Source organism: Olea europaea, unplaced genomic scaffold (assembly GCF_002742605.1).
Source record: "Olea europaea var. sylvestris unplaced genomic scaffold, O_europaea_v1 scaffold1278, whole genome shotgun sequence".
NCBI classification, from domain to species: Eukaryota; Viridiplantae; Streptophyta; class Magnoliopsida; order Lamiales; family Oleaceae; genus Olea; species Olea europaea.
This window is the reverse complement of record NW_019230234.1, coordinates 192,699-212,508: the sequence shown is the minus strand read 5'-3', so window position 1 is coordinate 212,508 and position 19,810 is coordinate 192,699. Positions and strand designations below refer to the sequence as shown.

Here is a 19,810-nt window from a genome sequence, read left to right as displayed (position 1 = left end):
GTATTTTCCTGATACATTTTCTTCAAGTGCATGTAACCTTATTTATTTCCTAAGATTACAAATTAATGCCACATTTAACAGTTGTCTCCTATCTTAACAGATCCAGAAGGCGAATGAAGACTTTTGGAGTCCTTAAGTCTAGATTTGCCTCTGAAATTGCTGAATTACACCTACAGAAAAGAATGAGGCCTTTCCTATACAACAATAGGTTTCATATAATCGAATGGGGAATTGAAAGCATACATATATTTATATGTAATAATGGTGTGTGACTTGAGTGTACCAGAATCATCTATAGAATGTGGAATTGAAGAGAAATATATGTAATAAAGGTTTGTGAGTTGAGTGTAATCAGAATCATCTGCAGAATACTAACCAGAACTTTTGCTCGCGCGGGGATGGGTTTAAATCCGCTTTACTCCTCCATTAATAGAGTTTGACGGATTCTATATCCATCAGTGGAAAGGGAAACAGACTCGTCCTAGTCAGAAACAAGTGATGCAAATGTAACAATTAGAATTAACTCTTAACAAGTAATAAACAAATAAGCTATGGTCAATTGCAAGCTTACTGGGGACTACTCTCAAGTTAGTATGCCATTATTTTTGGCTGCGAACTTGCGATTGATCCGTCAAAATCTAAAATAGAAAAAGTCTGAACTAGCGACAAGGAGGAGAATGTATGGAAATAGGATACTTTTCTGGAGAATAAACCACTTCGTTGTTCTCATTGGTTATAATATCGATCGATTGTATTGTTCTGCATTGTATGTGCAAGAAGGATTAAACTAAAAAGGAAGAAAATGCCATGACGGGCCATTAAAGTAGTGCAGCCATGCTTACACGAGCATGGCGTAGTGGTAAAGCACGAGGATTCTAAATAGAATATCGGAGGTTCAAATCCCTGTTGCGGCAAGAAAGCAATATTTATGTTGGAAGACAGATGTTCTGTGGAGGCAAAATTTATGATGCCCTTTGTTGCTCTTTCAGGAGTCTATATTGCATGTCGTAAATGGAGGATCACAAAAAGGAGAATCGCTTTTCGAATGCTCCGTCCAAGTGTATATAAGTTGTGACCACATTCGATTTACTAGGATGGCGAACCAAGGGAGAAGATCGCCACTCCTCATGATTAGTCGGGTGAACCTTGGACACACAGTCACGGAAATGATGATGTCAACAGCGAAAATTGCATGCAGTGTCGGGTCTTGATGTTGCTGGGTCGGGTTAAAAAGGTGATGGTGCTGGATTGGATCATGATCTTTAACTGGAGCAGATTTTACGCGCAAGGCTGCTTTCCTGGAGAACGAAGAGAATTTGGGCCCAAATGGGTTAACAGGATTGCGCGTGCACGTAACCATGCAAAAGATTATGCATGCATCAGTTTCAATATACAGTGTTGAATACTTCTATGTGGGATCTGACATTTAAAAGAACGTGTACTTAATTTTGTCGAGAAATATAAATAAGAGCTCCTCTTTGATGTAACTAAAATTTTTTGATAAAAAACAAAATTAAAGTTAATAATTAGTTATATATTTTGTGGAACTTGCAGTTTTTATCAACTTTTTAACCACACATATCATTATTTTTTTGAAAAAAATCTGATTTTTGAGTACACTAAACATAGCTAAAAGTTAGAACAAAAATTGCAAATACTTATGATAAGGTCAATATAAAATTATTTAAAGATTTCCTACTAGACTAGCTATAGGAAATGTTAGACAGAAATAAAATGTTTTAACTTATTGCACAGAGAAGCACATACCATTGCATAGTTTTGGGATGGTTAAAAAGTTGATTTTGAGTGGTGAAAAATTAAGTATTAATTGTGGTATCTATGTAGTGGTGGCAATGAGCCAATTGAGCAGGCTCGCCAGCCCAAGCTCGGGGCTCAGTATCGGCTCGTAAAATAAAAGGCTCGAGCTTGGTCTATGTTATAGCTCGAGCCTTCGTCGAGCCGAGCCAGCTCATGGGCTGTTCAATTTTCTTTTTAATTTTTTACTTGAATGCAAAAAAAATAAATTGATAGTTAGCGCGGGCTAGCCAAAGCTTGGATCAAATCTCATTTTTGAGGCTTGGCTCAAGCCTTGGATCATAAAAACAAGCTCTGAGTTGGCTAGAGCCTTGGCTCATACAGAGGAGATCGTTTGCCACCACTAGTTCTATTAAATATATAATTAAATTAATTATTGATCTTGACCTCGACTTTTAAGTTTTACTGTACAAGCACTAAATATATATCCATTGATAGTATGATACATTATTGAAGGCTTTTTTGTGATTGATTTTTTTTTAATCATATTCGACTACAAATTCTATGAGACCTATAAATTTTTCCTACTTTTGAACCATACATTTCCCGAAAATAAATCATTATCTTTCACACAAGCTCTAAATAAAAAAATTAATTTAACAAACAGATCTTGTATTATGTGGCCGAAAACGGAACACAAACCATATGGAGAGCAAATAACTTCTCAAACTGGGAAAGGAAACCCATTATACACGAGTTTTTAAACTTTCTGATCATTTTAGTAATTCCAAAAATAAAAATAATAAATTAGATATGTAAATAGGGTAAATAAAAAAGATTCAATTGTTATTAACACTATTAAGGCCTTGACGTTAATTCTTAATTTCTTAGTTTAAAATTCTCGACTGTTTACAATTCGTATATCAAATATTTTTCATGCATTACCATAGTCATACCTACAAAATAAGATTCTTAAAACAAGTAAATAAACACAAAAAATATATAAACTAAAAAATAAAATCAATCAATCCACAAAAAAAAATAATAATAATAATAATAATAATAATAAAATTAATACTTTAAAATAAAATAAAGCCCCTATTTGGTTTAGATAAAAATAAGATTTTTAATATATTTTGATAAAAGTTGATGAAATGTGTAATTGAAAAGTTGATTAAAATCATGTGAATACAATGAAATGTGTGATTGAAAATGAAAGTAAAAAAATAAAAATAAAAATAAAGGTTTTTAACAATGGGTCCAAACAGGAGCAAAGTAATGACCTATTTTTCTACATTAAGTTCTAGAGGATCATCAACATCTTTGCCATTGTATGTAGCATAATTCAGATCAGACGTTACTCTGCCTTTGAAAAATCCAATGTAGTATCTAGTAGGAGCGTACATTAAAAATTGGCTCTATATATAGGTTTTACTTATAGTTGTCATTTTGAAGTAAACCTTGTGAAAGAAGTAAAAGGTTTGAGATCGTTATTAATTACAACTATTCTTATAATAATCGAATAGTATAAATGATCCATATGACAAAATTATTGAAATAATTATAAATCTTAGGAATATATCATGTAAATTTTATTAATTATAGAAATATTTATATATGTTGGGAATATATCACTATAACTATCACTACTCTTATCAAAGGAATTGTCACAAAAACTAGAAGAATAGTTGAAAACCCAATTTATTATTGACAAAATGAATAAAAATATGAAGACAAAATTGTCAATTAAAATTTTCCCCAACATTCTCACATTTTATCAAGGGTAGTTATATTGATACTATATTTTTAATTTGTTCTATCACTTTTTAATTGCAATAAAGGCTCTCAATCTTTTTTTATTGTCAAACTTATGTTCTCAACTTTTTGTTGCATTCTCATCTAAAACTTATTAATTAACACATCTGGTCCTTGATGTTAATTTTGTCAAAATATTCTACTTGCCTGCTTTAAAATGAGGACATTGTGTCATACTTTATGTATTTGTTGTTTTTTTAATTATTTATAAATAAGATGATAGATAATTCTTTTTATGCTATACCAGCGAATTTTTTAGACAGAATTCATCATATCGAACAAGATACGATTACTAGTTGAAGTTTAAGGATAGGAATGGGACAAATAAAGTTAGAAACATAAGTGCACTAATTTAAAAAGGTTTGGGGGCCTTTAATGTATTTAATAAGTAATGTAACTAATAAAACTATGGTATCAATATAATTAACCTTTTATATATATATAATATATTGTAACTTGTAAGATTTCTTTTGTTAGGTTTGATGTCCATGATAAGTATAGTGGCTCAATTGAGAGGTTGGTTCGTCACACTATTGAACTTAAGTAGTTTTTAAAGTCGATCCAACCATACTCTTAATCTAGATTTGTGCAGGCATAGATTATCTATTTATGAGCCGCGAATACTTCTGAGCATTCTAATCAGAAACTGGAAGAAGAAATGAGGCTATATGTGCAGTGAAACTTCATCTGCTTAATTTTCTCTATTTTCTCACAATGCAAAAGGAATTACCGTCCAAGATATATACAAGACAATATACAGGACAAAGCCAATGAAAAGATGACAACTCACGCAACAAACTAACAGAAAATAAAGAGAGAGAACACGTGAAAATAATGAAAATAAATGATAATTTAACATCCCCCCCCTCCAAGCTGGCAATTGGTGGAGGTTAGCCAATCCCAGCTGGGAAACTAAGTGATGGAACTGAGGGGCTGCTAATGCTTTGGTGAATACGTCTGCAACTTGTTGAGTGGAAGGAATATGTTGAGGCAAAATGAATCCTTCCTTAAATTTGTTTCTAACAATATGGCAATCAATCTCCAAATGCTTAATTCTTTCATGAAAAACTGGGTTAGCACAGATATGTAGGGCGGATTTATTGTCACACCAAAACGGGATGGGTAAAGGTATAGGAATGGCAAAGTCCCTCAGTATATAATTGATCCATGTGACTTCACATACAGTTGTTGCCAAACTTCTGTATTCAGCTTCAGCTGTGGAACGAGAAACTGTGGTTTGTTTCTTGGTTTTCCATGAAATCAGTGTGTCTCCAAGATATATACAAAAGCCAGTGAGAGACCTTCTAGTATCACTGCAAGAAGCCCAATCAACATCTGAGTATGCTGTTAAGGTGAAATTCTGTTGTATTGGAATGTGAAAGCCTAGTGAAGGACATCCTTTCAAATATCGCAACGAATGGATTGCAGTGTCCCAATGAATTTGACAAGGGCTATGAACAAATTGACTTAACTGTTGTATGCCATAGGTAATGTCCGGTCTGGTCAAGTTTAAGTATAGAAGTCTTCCAATCAATCTTCTATATCTTTCTAGATCTGGAAATGGAGGACTGGAGTTTTGTGAAAGTTTTGTACCTTTTGGAATTGGAACTGAAATTGATCTTGCGCCAATGAGCCCAACATCTTTAATGATGTCCAAAATGTACTTTCTCTATTTAACATATGTCCCCCTTTTACCTCTAGCAATTCCAAGTCCTAGAAAATGTTTTGCAGCTCCAATATCTTTGATGGTAAATTGAGAATGCAGATATTTCTTGAATGATATAATGTCAGATTCATGAGTTCCAGTGATTAAGACATCATCCACATAAATAAGGAGAAATAAACTGTGATCGGATGAATGCTTAAGGAACAAACAATGGTCATGGTTGGACTGAACAAACCCATTTCTGTGAGCTTAAGACTGAGTTCAGTATTCCATTGTCTCGAGGCCTGCTTTAATCCATATAAGCTTCTTCTCAGTCTGCAGACTTTGTTTGCCGTTGCTATGGTATATCCCGGAGGCGGCTGCATATAAACCTCTTCATCAAGGTATCCATGCAAGAAAGCATTGTTGATATCAAGCTGATAGAGAGGCCAAGACCTGGCTGAGGCTATTGCAATAAAAATCCTGACTGTGACAAGCTTTGCAACATGTGAAAAACAATCAAAAAATCAATTCCTTCTAATTGATTGTAGCTTTTTGCCACTAATCTTGCCTTAAGCCTGTCCACACTTCCATCCGATTTTAGTTTAACTTTGTATAACCATTTGCATCCAATAGCTTTCTTCCCTTAAGGTAAATCAGTGAGTTCCCATGTTTTATTTGATTCTAGTGCCCCCAGCTCCTCATTCATAGCATGTATCCAACTTTTATCTTTACAACCTTGATGGTAAGAACTTGGTTCTTGAATTTTTGACACATTAGCTAGGTATGTCACATATGTATGGTGTAAGTTTGGTGAAATTGTGTAAGGATATGTAGGTGGTGTGAATTGTGAAATAACTTTTGTTTGGTTGAAAGAGGATTGGTGATTGGCAGTTGGAATATTCGAAGTTTTAGTTACATTAGTGATATAATCTTCCATCCATATTGGTCTGGCCTTCTGCCTAGTACCTTTTCTAAAGGTTAAAGGTTCAGATGTAATATTTTATGGAGATTCAGGAAAGGGAACTTCGAGGAGTGGAATATTGTTATGATTAGTGGAAGAAGAATGAGCAATGGTTTCATCAGATGATGTGTCTGTGGTTGTGTTTTGTAAAGGCTCATCATTTTGATTATCACAAGGGGAAACAGAGGGCATTATGGTTAGATCATCATCATAAAATTCAGGGTATGGAATAACTGGATGTGATTTATCAGTAACAGGATTTGTGTCTGATTTGAAAGGAAAGTAATTTTCATAGAAGGCAATGTCTCTTGAGATTTGAACTTGTTTAGTGGATAAATTGTAGACTTTGTAAGCCTTTTGTCCAGGGCTATAACCTATAAATACACACTTATAACCTCTTGATTCAAATTTGTCTTTGTGAGGTTTGGTATTGGTTATGTAACAAAGGCAGCCAAAGGTTTTAAGGGAAGAAAAATCTGGTTTAGTGTTGTATAGGATCTCAAAAGGGGTCTTCCAATTTAACATTGAACTGGGAATTCTATTTATAATGTGTGTCGCCATTAGTATAGAGTGTGACCAGAAATATCGGGGTAAATGAGCTTGAAACAATAGGAATCTGGCCATTTTGGAGTAAATGCCTGTGTTTTCTTTCTACAACTCCATTTTGTTGTGGAGTGTAGACACATGATTTTTGGTGAAGAATTCCTAAAGTATGGAGCAAGGTTTGACATTCATTTCCAGTAAATTCACTTCCATTGTCTGTTCTAATGACTTTGACATCCTTTTTGAACTGGTTTTTAATCATTTTGAAGAAGATTTCTAAGGTCTTAACAGTCTGAGATTTGTGAATAAGCATGAAGATCCATGTGCCTCTACTGTAGTCATCCACAATGGTGAGCATAAAAGGTGTTCCAATCAGGGTGTGTTGTCTATAGGGACCCCATATGTCAATGTGCAACAATTCAAAGGTGGTTTTTGAGTGAATTTGTGAGTTTTGAAACGGAAGTCTGTTTTGTTTTGCTTTGTGACAAACATCGCACGGTTCAACATTCTTAATGGCAGAAGCATTGCACAGTTGTTTAAGGAAGTTGAGATATTGTAAGCATTGAAATGAAGCATGACCAAGTTTAATATGCCAATCAACAAGAGAAAAGGGAGAAGCCTTATCAGTAATAGGAATTTTATTTCTAGAATTCAAATTCTCAGTAAATAGAAGATTACAGATATTCATTCTCCTATAACAATTTCTAACTCCACTATTGAGGAAACTATGGTCATCAAGTATGTATAACTTTCCATTCAATTTTCCAACCGCCAATGTCCTATCACTCTTCAGGTCCTGCATCAAGCAATATATAGGATAGAAGATAAATTTAATCTGTGCAGTTTGGCAGAGTTTAGGGACTGATAGTAAATTAAGTTTAAAAATAGGTACGTGAAGAACATCATTTAAAATGATTTTGTGGTTCATGGCAATGGTTCCAATGTGTTTGACAGCTTTGACAGAACCATCAGGTAGCCAAATAGAGGTAGGCTGTGTGACTGGTTTTAGGTTAGTCATTTGTGATGAATTTGTGCACATGTGATTACTGGCACCAGTGTCAATAATCCAAGTTCCATATTTCAGTTCATCAAGTGAAGTAAAAGCAAAATGTTGAGTGTACATACCAGAATAATCCTTGAGATGTGCAAAATTCACTTAATCTTCATTATCATTGAACTTTTTCCCTTTCAGCATTTTCATCAATTCTTGCTGAATAATGGCAGTAATATTGGAAGAGGATGATGTATCCTTTGAAGTCACAATAGCAAAATCATCTTCAAAATCAAGGAGTGAATTATCCATCTTCATCACATTGTTTGCAGCATTTCTCTAGCTAGGGTCCTTTGTTCTTTGATCTTTCTTGTACCAATCTGGAAAACCAATAAGTCTGAAACATCTTTCTTTTGAATGTCCACTCATACCGCAGTGATCACAGTACACTAGCTCCTTATCATAATTGCCATATCTTCTGCTAATTCCCCTTCCTACAGCATGGTTTCCTCTACCAAAAGTAGATCTACCTGTCCAATTTCCTCTCCCAATCCATTTCTTCCACGTCCATCATTCCTAGCATTAACTCCCCTGACCATCATCGCAGTGTTATCATTAGTTTCAGGATACAACATGTGCACTTCTCTTTGTTTCTCCACCCTTAGAACCATGTAATAGGCTCTATTCACCGAAGGTAAAGGCTCTATCACAAGAATTGTCATAAGTATCACTCAGGCCCATCAAAAATTGCATCAGTTTGTTGAAAGAAGCTGAATCAGAAACTTCCTTTGCAGCTCCACATGTAGAGACTGGTGATGGTATAAGATAAGCGATTTCATCCCATAATTTTTTAAGATTAGTGCAATATTTCTTCACTGTCATTGATCCTTGTATCATGCTACTGATCTCTCTCTACAACTGGTAAAGTAAAGGCCCATTGCATTCACCATATCTCTCATTTAATTCATCCCATAAATCCTTGGTTGATGTCGTGTAAATAAATGCTTCCACAATTTCCTTCGAGATTGAATTTAAGATCCAAGATCTAACCATACAGTCTACCCTATTCCATTGATCAAAATTTTGAGATTCACTATCTGGTTTCTCACATTTCCCGTCGCACCTAATGCTATTTTAATGGATTTGTTCCAGCTGAGATAGTTTTTACCTGTCAATGGTGAAGTTACAAGGATCATTCCTGGATGATCCGAACTCTGCAAATCCAATGGGTCTCCATTGGAATACTCCTTTGTTGCTGCTCCCTGTTCAACCGCCGGAGGATTTTCTAGATCATCATTTTGATCATTGTTGTTTGCCATCTTCTTCTTGGTACATTTATCACTTCAAAACTTTATGGGTGCGAGATGATATATTGCTCTAATACCATAATCAGAAACTGGAAGAAGAGCAGTGAAACTCCATCTGTGTAATTTTCTCTATTTTCTCACAATGCAAAAGGAATTACCGTCCAAGATATATACAAGACAATATACAGGACAAAGCCAATGAAAAGATGACAGCTCACCTAACAAACTAACAAAAAATAAAGAGAGAGAATACGTGAAAATAATGAAAATAAATGATAATTTAACACATTCCCGGCTTAATTCTGATTTGGCTTTTAGCATTTAAATTTATAGTTGAGGCTATCCAAATAAAGCTGAGTTAAAAAAGTTGTTACTTTTGGGAATAGAAGAACAAATTGAAAATCAATTTCATAAAACATCTTCCAATAGAAAATTAAATAATTTTTTGCCGCATCCAAATTAGATTTTATCACGTAAAAAGTCATCTCCATCTACAATGGGAGAGAAATTAGAGCCCAAACAAAATTTCGTTAGTCTTATCTAATGTAGACTCTCATTTCAGTTTATATAAGTTGTATCACATGGCACAGTTAACAAGTGACAACTATAAGCAAAACCTATAGAACCAACTTTTAAGGTATGGTCCTACTAGATACTACATTGGATTTTTCAAAGACAGAGTACTATTTGATGTGAATTATGCTACATACAATGGCAAAAATGTTGATAATCCTCTAGAAGTTAATATAGAGAAATAGTTTATTACTTTGCCTGTGTTTGGCCCCCATTTTAAAAATTTATTTTTTCTCAAACTCATTTTCAAACATACATTTCATGGTATTCACATAATTTTTATCAACTTTTTAATTACACATTTCATTAATTTTTATTAAAATATATTACAAATTTAATTTTATCTAAACCAAACTGGGATTTTATTTTATTTTAAAGTATTGATGTTTTTTTTCTTGTGGATTGATTGATTTTATTTTTTACTTTGTATATTTTTTTGTGTTTGTTAATTTTAAGTATCTTATTTTGTAGGTATGACTATGGTAATGCATGAAAAATAGACTACAGTGGTGTTTGATTGTCATTTTTAGGTAAAAATACATTTTAGAATAATAACTTGATAGGAAGTATGTGGTTCAAAAATAAGGAAATCTTTTTGATTTACGTATAATATTATTTTAATAAAAAATGTGTGGTTAAAAAGAAGAGGGGGAAAAATGTATTTTGAAAAAAATGGGTACCAAACGGGGGGCTAGATATGAGATCCATTTATCACTGAGGATGCTCGACTGCCCATGGCTACTCAGTTGTAAGTTTATTACAATTAGCTAGATGAAGGGTATGATATAGATCGAGAACAGTCGAGAATTTTAATTAAACTAACAAATTAAGAACTAATATCAGAACCTAAATAGTGGTAATAACATTTGAACTACGTCATTAATTTTTATTTCTTGTATTTTGAACTCAATTTATTATTTAATTTTATTTTACTTTTGTAATGAGAAAAAACAATGTAAGATTCTTCAACATTAAAATGTACATAATACTTGATAATATATTAACATAAAGTTGTTCTATTTTTACCGATGAATAAAATGTCATAAAATAGTTTTTTTAAATTTTAAAACAAACTTGTTTTCTAGTTTTCTATTTTCAGAAATAATTTTTCAAAATAACAAACAAAGAGCATTTTTAGTAATCTTAAAATGGACATTCAAAACAGAAATTTGAAAATAAACTAAAAACTGAGCCACAAGCTAAAAGGTCACTTTAATTTTTCACCACTCGTGAGATCCATACCCTTCTTTTTTTTTTTTTTTTTTTTTTTTTTTTTTTTTTTTTTTTATCAAAATCAAAATTTTAACTCCCTCGAACCAATGTAATGGACTAATGGTATGTACTTCTCCGTGCAATAAGTTTACACATTTTATTCCTGCTTAAAATTTTCTACGGCAGGTCTAGCAGGAAATCTGTAAATAATATTATATTGACCTTATCACAATTTTTTGCAGTTTTTGTTCTAATTTTAAGCCCTTTTTGATGCACTTAAATATCAATTTTTTATTAAATTTTGATAATAAAAAAATGATATGTGTGATTGAAAAGTTAATAAAAGTTATGAATCTCAACATATAATTAACTATTAGCTTTGATTTTATTTTTTTTATCCAAATTTTTAATTACATCAAGGAGGAGCTCTCATTCATATATCTCGACAAAATTGAAGTACACGTTCCTTTAAATGTCAAATCCAACTGGAAGTATTTAACACTGTTGAAAATGACGCATACATAATCTTTTGCATGGTTACGAGCACGTGCACGTGCTTGTAGAAATTTAGCAGCTGTTCTTTTATATATAAAAATTATTCCACCAGCCCAATCCTGTTAACACGTTTGGACCCAAATTCCGCTCCAATTAAAGATCATGATCTAATCCAGCAGTATCACCCTTTTGACCCGACCCAGCTTTGCATGCAATTTTCACCGTTGACGTAATCATTTCCACGCAAATCTTCCCCAGTCCTATAAATTCCTCCATGTCTCTGCTGCAGAATCTCCTGTTTCTCCTTTTCAGTTTTATCCTTCTTGCCCATTGCATGAAGAACGATACACTGGATCAATGTTGTGCCCAATGAGAGCAACGGAGTGGATTATTCTCAAAAAAAAAAAAATAATAAATAAAAAGTCTCCCCAGCCCAAACTCTTTCTATTTTAGACTTTGACAGATCAATTGCAACGAAAAATGGTGGCATACTAGGGACGAGAGAGACGATCCGTGGCTTCTTCTAACTTGAGAGGAGTCCCCTGTAAGCTTGAAATTGACCATAACTTATTTGATTATTACTTGTTGAATGTTAATTCTTTGTTACATTTGTTTCTGACGAGAACAAGTCTGTTTCCTCTTCTCTGATGTAAATCTAAACTTTGATGGGTGTAGAATCCGTCGAACTCTATTAATGGAGGAATAGAGTGGAGGTAAACCCATCCACGAGCAAGCAAAAGTGCTGATTAGAGTATTCTGCAGATGATTCTGGTACACTCAACTCACAAACCCTTATTACATATATTTCTCTTCAATTCCACATTCTACAGATGAGTCTGGTACACTCAACTCACACTCCATTATTACATATATTTCTCTTCAATTCTCCATTCTCCAGATGATTCTGGTACACTCAAGTCACTCTTACCATTATTACATATATTTCTCTTCAAATCTCCATTCTGATACACTAAAGTTCCACACCATCATTACATATAAATATATTTATGTTTTCAGTCCCTCATTCAATTATATGAGACCTAATTTATTGTATAGGAAAAGGACTCATTCTTTTCTGTAGGTATACTCCAGCAATTTCGGAGGCAAATATAGACTTTAGGACTCACACAAAGTCTTCGTTTGCCTTCCGGATCTGTTAAAAAATAAGAAAGGATATGAGAAAAAAGTTTAAGGTTGAAATACTGAATCACAAGTGAGAAGGAAAACTAGGAAGATGATGAACCTGGACTTCGTGAAGGTTGACTCCATTTTTCTTTAAAATCGATAGAAATCGTTCAAGACTATTCTCAGTGGGATTATAATGTCCACTAGAAGGTGAGATGCGCTGAAGAAAATAAAGAAGTGCATTAGATAAAAAATCTTAAGATTTGAGATAGTTGATGTAGTGAAACTTATGGTTAGTCCAGAACTAAGTCTATTTTTCTTAAATTAATATTTTAACACCCCCTTTCCTTATCTTAATGTTATAGGTGATATCGTATACAGATTACCTATAAAGAAATCAGATAACTAAATCAATAGTTTTAGGTAATTTTAAGCTTATAGTACCTATTCTATTCATTTGACAAGACATATGATTTCTCATTAGGACTTGACCACCATTTAATCTCTCAAAATCAAGTAACCATTCTCTTACAGGGCACATATGGAAGAATAAAGCTGCTTGGCCAAAGTCACATGTGGCCCGGCCATATAGCAGCACTCCATGTGGAAAATATAGCCTGAAAAAAGAATAAATTCTTGACTTGGTTGACTTCTTGTTGAAACATAGATATGTCTATGTTGTTATCTTCATGATAAAATAAAGTAGCTTCAACATCATTTTTTTTTTTTTTTTTTAACATTTTCCTAAGTTAGTTTATCTTTTAGGACAGCCATTTTTTCCTATTCCAATCCATTTCATTAGAATAACTATTTTTAGGGCTACTCTTGCCTTTTGCTGGTAAGTTGTCTCAAGTGACACTCTCTCTTGTTCCACTATTTAGTTCCAACTCCTAACAGGCCTTATCTGTTTTTCAGATTTGTCCGTTGGGAATGGCAAAAATTACTAGTAAAACCAATCTTCGTGAGGACCTGCCTAAATTGATGAAATTAGTCCAATTTAAAAAAAAAAAATAATAATAAGGAAGTTGATCTCTTTTGACCAATTAAGTGGTGGTCTGCCATAAAGTAAGAAAATGAATAGTGAATTTTTAAAGAAAGTGTGATTAAGAAGTAAAAGTTTTGAATTTATATTTAAAATATTTTATTGTGAGAATGTATGGTTGAAAATGAGTTTGAGAATTTCTTTTATTTTTTTATTTCTTTAATGGTAATCAAACAGGGCTAAAATCGATATTCCAATTTGACATAAAATAATTGAAATAATTAAATAAGAAACAAAAAAAAAATGGAAGAAAAGAAATTCTTCATCACCCCAATGGCGAAGATGGAGGGATAGGAAAGAAGATGGTGATGCCAAATTTGTTTGGGGCAGGTGGTGGAGGTCGGGGTGGAGGTGAAGAAGATGAAGCTTTTCTTTTATTCAATTTTGTTTTTCTTATTCAATTATGGAATAAATTACTTGTACGGTGTCCATATGGGTCTCCACCCTCTCAATTATTTCATCTATTTCATGTTAAATTGAAATTGACAATTTTACCCTTCACTAATTGGTCAAAAAAAGTCAGACTTATTTTTTTGGTCAACAGATGACAATTTAGATGAATTTCATTCATTTGTCCTCCAACAGCACGTACTTGGAAGATTTGGAATCACGGGTGCAATAAAGTAAACATTAGAATAAAATGTGCAAATATTTAAAAAGTTTAAAACCATGAGTGCAATAAATTTAAAGACATTGAACCCTGGTTGGTGAGGATTAAAATCATATTTTTAATAAGTTTTTAAAGTCTTGGACGAAAATTAGAGTTTTAATAAATTTTTAGAGTAAAGGACTATCCAGAATTTACCTTAAGCACCCCATCTTTTACCAGGAGTCTCCCAGCAGTTAAAGTGGCTTCTCCTGCAAGAAAACTTGAATGATGGAAAAATCCTCGCTCTTTCTGAATGTTTCAATGAAGAAAAAAGTTTCATTTTAGAAAGCAAGAAAGAGAGAGACTTAAAAAAAATCACGTGAGAAATTCTAGCTTTTTAGACATTACCTCTCCAATGTAGAGTTTTTTAGATGTGCTCACTACAAAGATATATTTCAACTGTGGAGATCCATGGTGAAGAGGAATTCTGGTTATATTGTGCAGTATTTTTCCATCAACAACCACATACTCGTAATATTCTCTCTCTTGCTGATCATATCAAAGAAGAATAAAAAAATTAAGAACCCTTAAAATGTTGCATGGGTTAGAATAGAATAACATTTTAAGAAAGATAGTTAATTAATTCATAATTTAATACTATCGAATAATATGTATCAAACTTGCGATAAATGTAGAAAAGAAAATCTATTGCAAAAGGTAATGCAAATATTTTCATCACATACTGGTCCAAAATGCTTGACACATTGTTGATCAAGCTTTGATCTTGGGCACTCTTCAAGATCAACCTCTTTGCCATCTCCTAAGTCCAACCTGTTAAAAAGTAGATACGTTCAAGTTTCAATTAATATGTGATTTCGACTTTAGATTATATGGAACCGACTGCACACTTGTTCAAAATAAAATAAATGAAAAGTTCAATCAACTAAATATCGATAATCAGTGTAAAATCAAAGTGAATTGTCATTCATTTTGACAAAATATAATTAGACTGCAGGAATCTCTCTAATTGTAATTTGATACTACTCATTTGACACCGCTATCGAACTTTTCTCACCAGAATAAGAAATGCTGATTGGTAGAACTTTTAAACCACTCTTTATAATATAGATGTAAGTTGTTCCCATAACGATGCCTTGGATCAATCTGCATGAATAATATAACTCTCTAATGTCAACTTCACAAACATCATTATCACGTAAAAGTTGAGACAATGGCAAGTAACTTGTAAAGTGAAGACAATTGAACTTCGGGAAACAGAGTAATAAGCTGCAAGGAGGAAGATGAGAATGATGTCAAGTCGTTATACATCTTATTGTTTATTGCTTCTTGTGATTGGGGACGTCAACACTGACGTTGATAAACTCTGCAAAAACTCAATATTTGAATTATCATTATCTAAAATAACAGAGAGAGAGAGAATGGGGAAAATATCACCGGGAAGCCGGCAGCTCAATCCCCAGTAAACACTCTCTCCAAAAACAACGTTTCTTCTTCTCCCAATTAGCCAATTGTTCCTTTGAAACCTGGCCAAAACTCTCCCAAGAAAACCCTAAAAAAAAATGTCTCAACCAAATACCGCCACCCCACCAATCGTTTTTGACTCCCCAAAGATCTCAGATGCCAAATCACTATTCAATTTCCTTGTTGCACCACTCCAGACCCCAGATTCTACAACTGAATTTTGGAGTCATTTTCATCGGTTTCTTGTATGCAGGACATCAAGTCATCATATACCGTAAGATCACTACAAGGATAAGCTAACCTTAAATCTCTAAGATGGCAGGAAGAAAGAGTAACTCACAGCTTCGATCCAGTGTTTTGAAACCAATATGTGCGCCTTGTTATCTATAAACAAACCCTTGCCTACCTGTCAATATATTTAGATAAAGATAAATCATCAAATGCTGTCATCATCAAAACAATCCTCTTATTTTCGACTTTCTTTTGCCTAACTAAATAGTAAATGCTAATCCAAAATATCTTTAAGAAGGAATCTTTTCATACTTTGGAAGAATTCATAATGAGGCGCTTCCACCACAAGGCTGTTGTCTCAGGCTTCAAGAAGTCATCAAACGACACAATATGTACGTACCCCATTGCTAGTAGTACAGATCTTTAGAATCGTTTCAGTTGCAGAGAGCCTACCCTCCGCCCTCCCGAATGAGTTTCTTTGGAGAGTAATATTTGGAGACCTTATAAACGAGAGAGAGAGAGAGGAAGAGGGAGAGAGAGAGAAAGAGAGATAGAGGTGCCAATATAAGGGTATTCATTTTGTTCTTGGCAAAAGAAAGAGTTTTTTTTTCTTCCACAAAAAGAGCCAAAAGAAAGGTTTATCTTTCTCCTGCCATTCTGTGTGTTTGTTTTTGTTCTTCAGTAGTAGTTCTCGTGCCATTCTGTGTATTTGTTTTTGTTCTTCAGTACTAGCCTTTCATTTGTGTTAACTAATTTTGATTATAAGCTTGAGCAAATAAGCTTACATCTATATATGTTATTTTAAGATTTTTACGTCTTTTACGTTTAGGCTGAATTTATGTTTTACCTATCAGAATCTTATACTGCACATTTTTTAATTAATTAGTAATGATGAAACTTGAATTTAGAATCTTTCTACCATGTTAAATCACTTAATTTAATAATTAAAAGTCTAAATTGTTAAGTAAGAAAGCTTGTATATTTAAATAATATTATACTCTACAATTTTAATCTAAAGAATGAAAATAAATCAATTAGCTGTGCTGTTTGTGGAGTAAAGGAATGTCGAATTCAAGGGATTATAAAACATCATTGAAGGGGGGCCATAGGGTAATGATAACCCTATTCTGGCTATTCAACTCGATAAATTGAATGAATTGACAGCATATTTGTCCTTGTTTTTTCCTGAAACGTTATCACTTTATAAGAAAAATCTTCATTGGTCGAAGAAATAGTGTCGTATTAAAAACTGTACGATGATCAAATGAGAAAAGAAAATATATTTGATATCCATGCATGTTTCTTTCCCAACTTTTAGCTGATTGCATTTTAGATAATAATGTGAAAAGAAAAATGGTAGAAGCCCTAATAAAGAAAAATCAATATTACTGTCATACAATGAATTAATATATAATGCACATATCATACTCATATCGTCACAGTTTTAAGCATTGAGCGTTTGTTAAGTATGAGATTTTGTGACGAAGTCGGCCAATTGCAAAGAAAAAGAAACATCAACTCGCATATGGAAAACTGAAACTAGGTTTAATGAATTATTTATATTGATTCTGTAACACACTGAAATTGTAAGAAAGACAATACAATTCCATCGATGAGAGTTTACTGAAAGTTACGTTCCAAGATAGAGGTCCTTGTTCCCGGCAACCCAGCAAATCCGAGCCTGCCATCTGCTGATGATGCCTGTAAAGCGTTTTAATATTAAGAATTCTTACATTATTATCTTGTTAAAGGAATATTAAAATGAACATTGTAACTCCTCTGTACATTGAAGCTCCCCTAGAAAATCCACTATTTTTCCTGGAAAACAAAGCAGTAAATGAGATTCTACCCAAAAAAATACTAGGAAACAAAACCCATTATCCAGATTAAGTTCTTAATTCTTTGATAAATAAACCTTCTTAAGTGCTAGGACCAGTAGTACATATATTTCTAATTTCAGGAAAGAGAGAAGAAAACCTATTGAAATAGTAAATCTTGAATAAAAATAAATTTAATTTCTCCAATGACGTGGTTTTACAAAGCTGACACGTGGAAACAATAATGTTGCAATTATCAACAAAGATCTATCATTGAAATCTAGGGCCAAAAGTAAAATAGCAAGTCAAGCAGGGGGAAACACAAATTTGCTTTATGGGGACCTAAATTTGTATCATCTGAAGCCATGATGGAGTTGTGTCCAAAATAAAGTATCCACACCCCCAACATTCAATGTTTCCAATCCCAAGAAATTCTAATTATTATCAGATTAGCAAAATGAAAACGCTATACCAACATCCCATTCACAAACCTCAACAGGGCCCACCCATCCACTTAATGCAATTGAGTACAAGTGATATTGAACATCAAATCTAGATGCTAGCATATCATATATTCTATTAAATGGATCATAAATCATTGGATTTAATTGAACCTATAATTTAATGTTACAAATGTTGTCTGGCTAAATTGTTGGTAAATACTATTTTCTTTTCTAAAAGTATGAATGGTTGATAATTTCAAATTTTCACCAGTCATTGCTATTAAATCCTCATGACCGAACATGGATCTTAAATTTATTTTTGGATATGACTCTTTCTTATCTTACTAATATAGAAATGAGTGTGTTGTGAGCCAACTTTGTTGATGCAATTGTAATTTCTCGAGATACAAGAGTTGTTAATTTCTTATCAAGTGTTTGTGATGACTAAAATTACGAGTTTTTAATAAAGAAACAATATATTATATTGAAAAGGCTTTTAAAGATATACTTCATCAACTAGTATGATATTCAGATTTTGAGTTATATATTTTAATTATGATTTTGAAGTCGTTTGTTGGGGTGGTCAATAATATTATCGTAGCTATTGCTTAATTTTGAAAATAAAAAAAGTGTTGGTCACAAAAATATTGGGGTTTGTTAACTATTATACAACCAATAATCTGTTCAACATAATTTTTCAAGGTTTTCTTTTTGAAAAAAAGAAAAAAAGCAAAGAAAAGAAAAAATTATGGAGTTGATACGGTTGAGTGGAAGCAAAATTATATGTATTTCTTTTGTTGACGTAACTAGTCTGACGAAAGAGAAAGTCAAAAAAAATTAAAGAAAATGAAGAATATTTTTCATTTACAACTTAGGACTTCGAGTGATTATTTTATTATATTATTATTTATTATTATTATTATTTTTTATTATTATTTTTTTTTTTTGGGGGAAACGGGTGCATTTGATAGTTTCCCTAGCACTAATATTGGCCTTTTAACACTGAATTGAAGCTTTGAGCTACACTTTTCTTCATGCCATCTTTCCATGGGTATCAATAATATCTTTGCTGCCCTTTGATGATGAAAACAAAAAACTATGATTTGGGAATATAATTACCCTAATTAAAAATTATTTTTATAAAAAAAACTACAATACCCTTACTTTAGTTAAATTAAAAAAAAAAAAAATTAAGACAAATGAAAAGGAAATAACCTTAAAATGGATTTTATAAAATTGTTCTCTTACAAAGGCATATAGAGGAATATTATTTATTTGTGGGGTTGGGTGTCATTAAAAAAAAAAAGGGTGTCCTACTCTCACCGGCGAGACCAAGCATATCAAAATAATGTCAGAGTCAAAATCTTGGTCAGCCTGTAAGCAAAGCAAAGAGGGAAAAAGTAAGCGAAGGAAAAACTGAAAAAGCAAGCAAAGCAAAGAAGGAAAAAGTAAGCGAAGGAAAAACTGAAAAAGTAAGCAAAGGAAAAAGCATGTAAATCAAGTTGTTTTCTTGAACACGATGTATTAGTTACAAAGGAAAAAGCATGTAAATCAAGTTGTTTTCTTGAACACGATGTATTAGTTACAAAGGAAAAAGCATGTAAATCAAGTTGTTTTCTTGAACACGATGTATTAGTTACAAAGGAAAAAGCATGTAAATCAAGTTGTTTTCTTGAACACGATGTATTAGTTACAAAGGAAAAAGCATGTAAATCAAGTTGTTTTCTTGAACACGATGTATTAGTTACAAAGGAACCCCCCCCCCCCCCCCCCCCGCGGGG

The 19,810-nt window shown here is 32.8% G+C and overlaps 1 protein-coding gene and 1 pseudogene across 1 annotated transcript; one reads left to right on the top strand and one right to left on the bottom strand.

The window, feature by feature from the left end:
- Positions 1-11,481: 11,481 nt before the first annotated feature.
- On the bottom strand, positions 11,482-16,174 carry LOC111374696 (IQ domain-containing protein IQM3-like). The gene is made up of 8 exons (XM_022997403.1): positions 16,082-16,174; positions 15,879-15,944; positions 15,132-15,220; positions 14,800-14,887; positions 14,465-14,605; positions 14,273-14,365; positions 12,544-12,645; positions 11,482-11,649 (listed from the first exon to the last, which is right to left on the bottom strand). Exons 1-8 carry the CDS (start codon positions 16,172-16,174, stop codon positions 11,482-11,484), a joined length of 840 nt encoding a protein of 279 aa, XP_022853171.1.
- Positions 16,175-19,377: 3,203 nt separating this feature from the next.
- Positions 19,378-19,810, top strand: part of LOC111374695 — a 4,976-nt pseudogene continuing 4,543 nt past the window's right edge.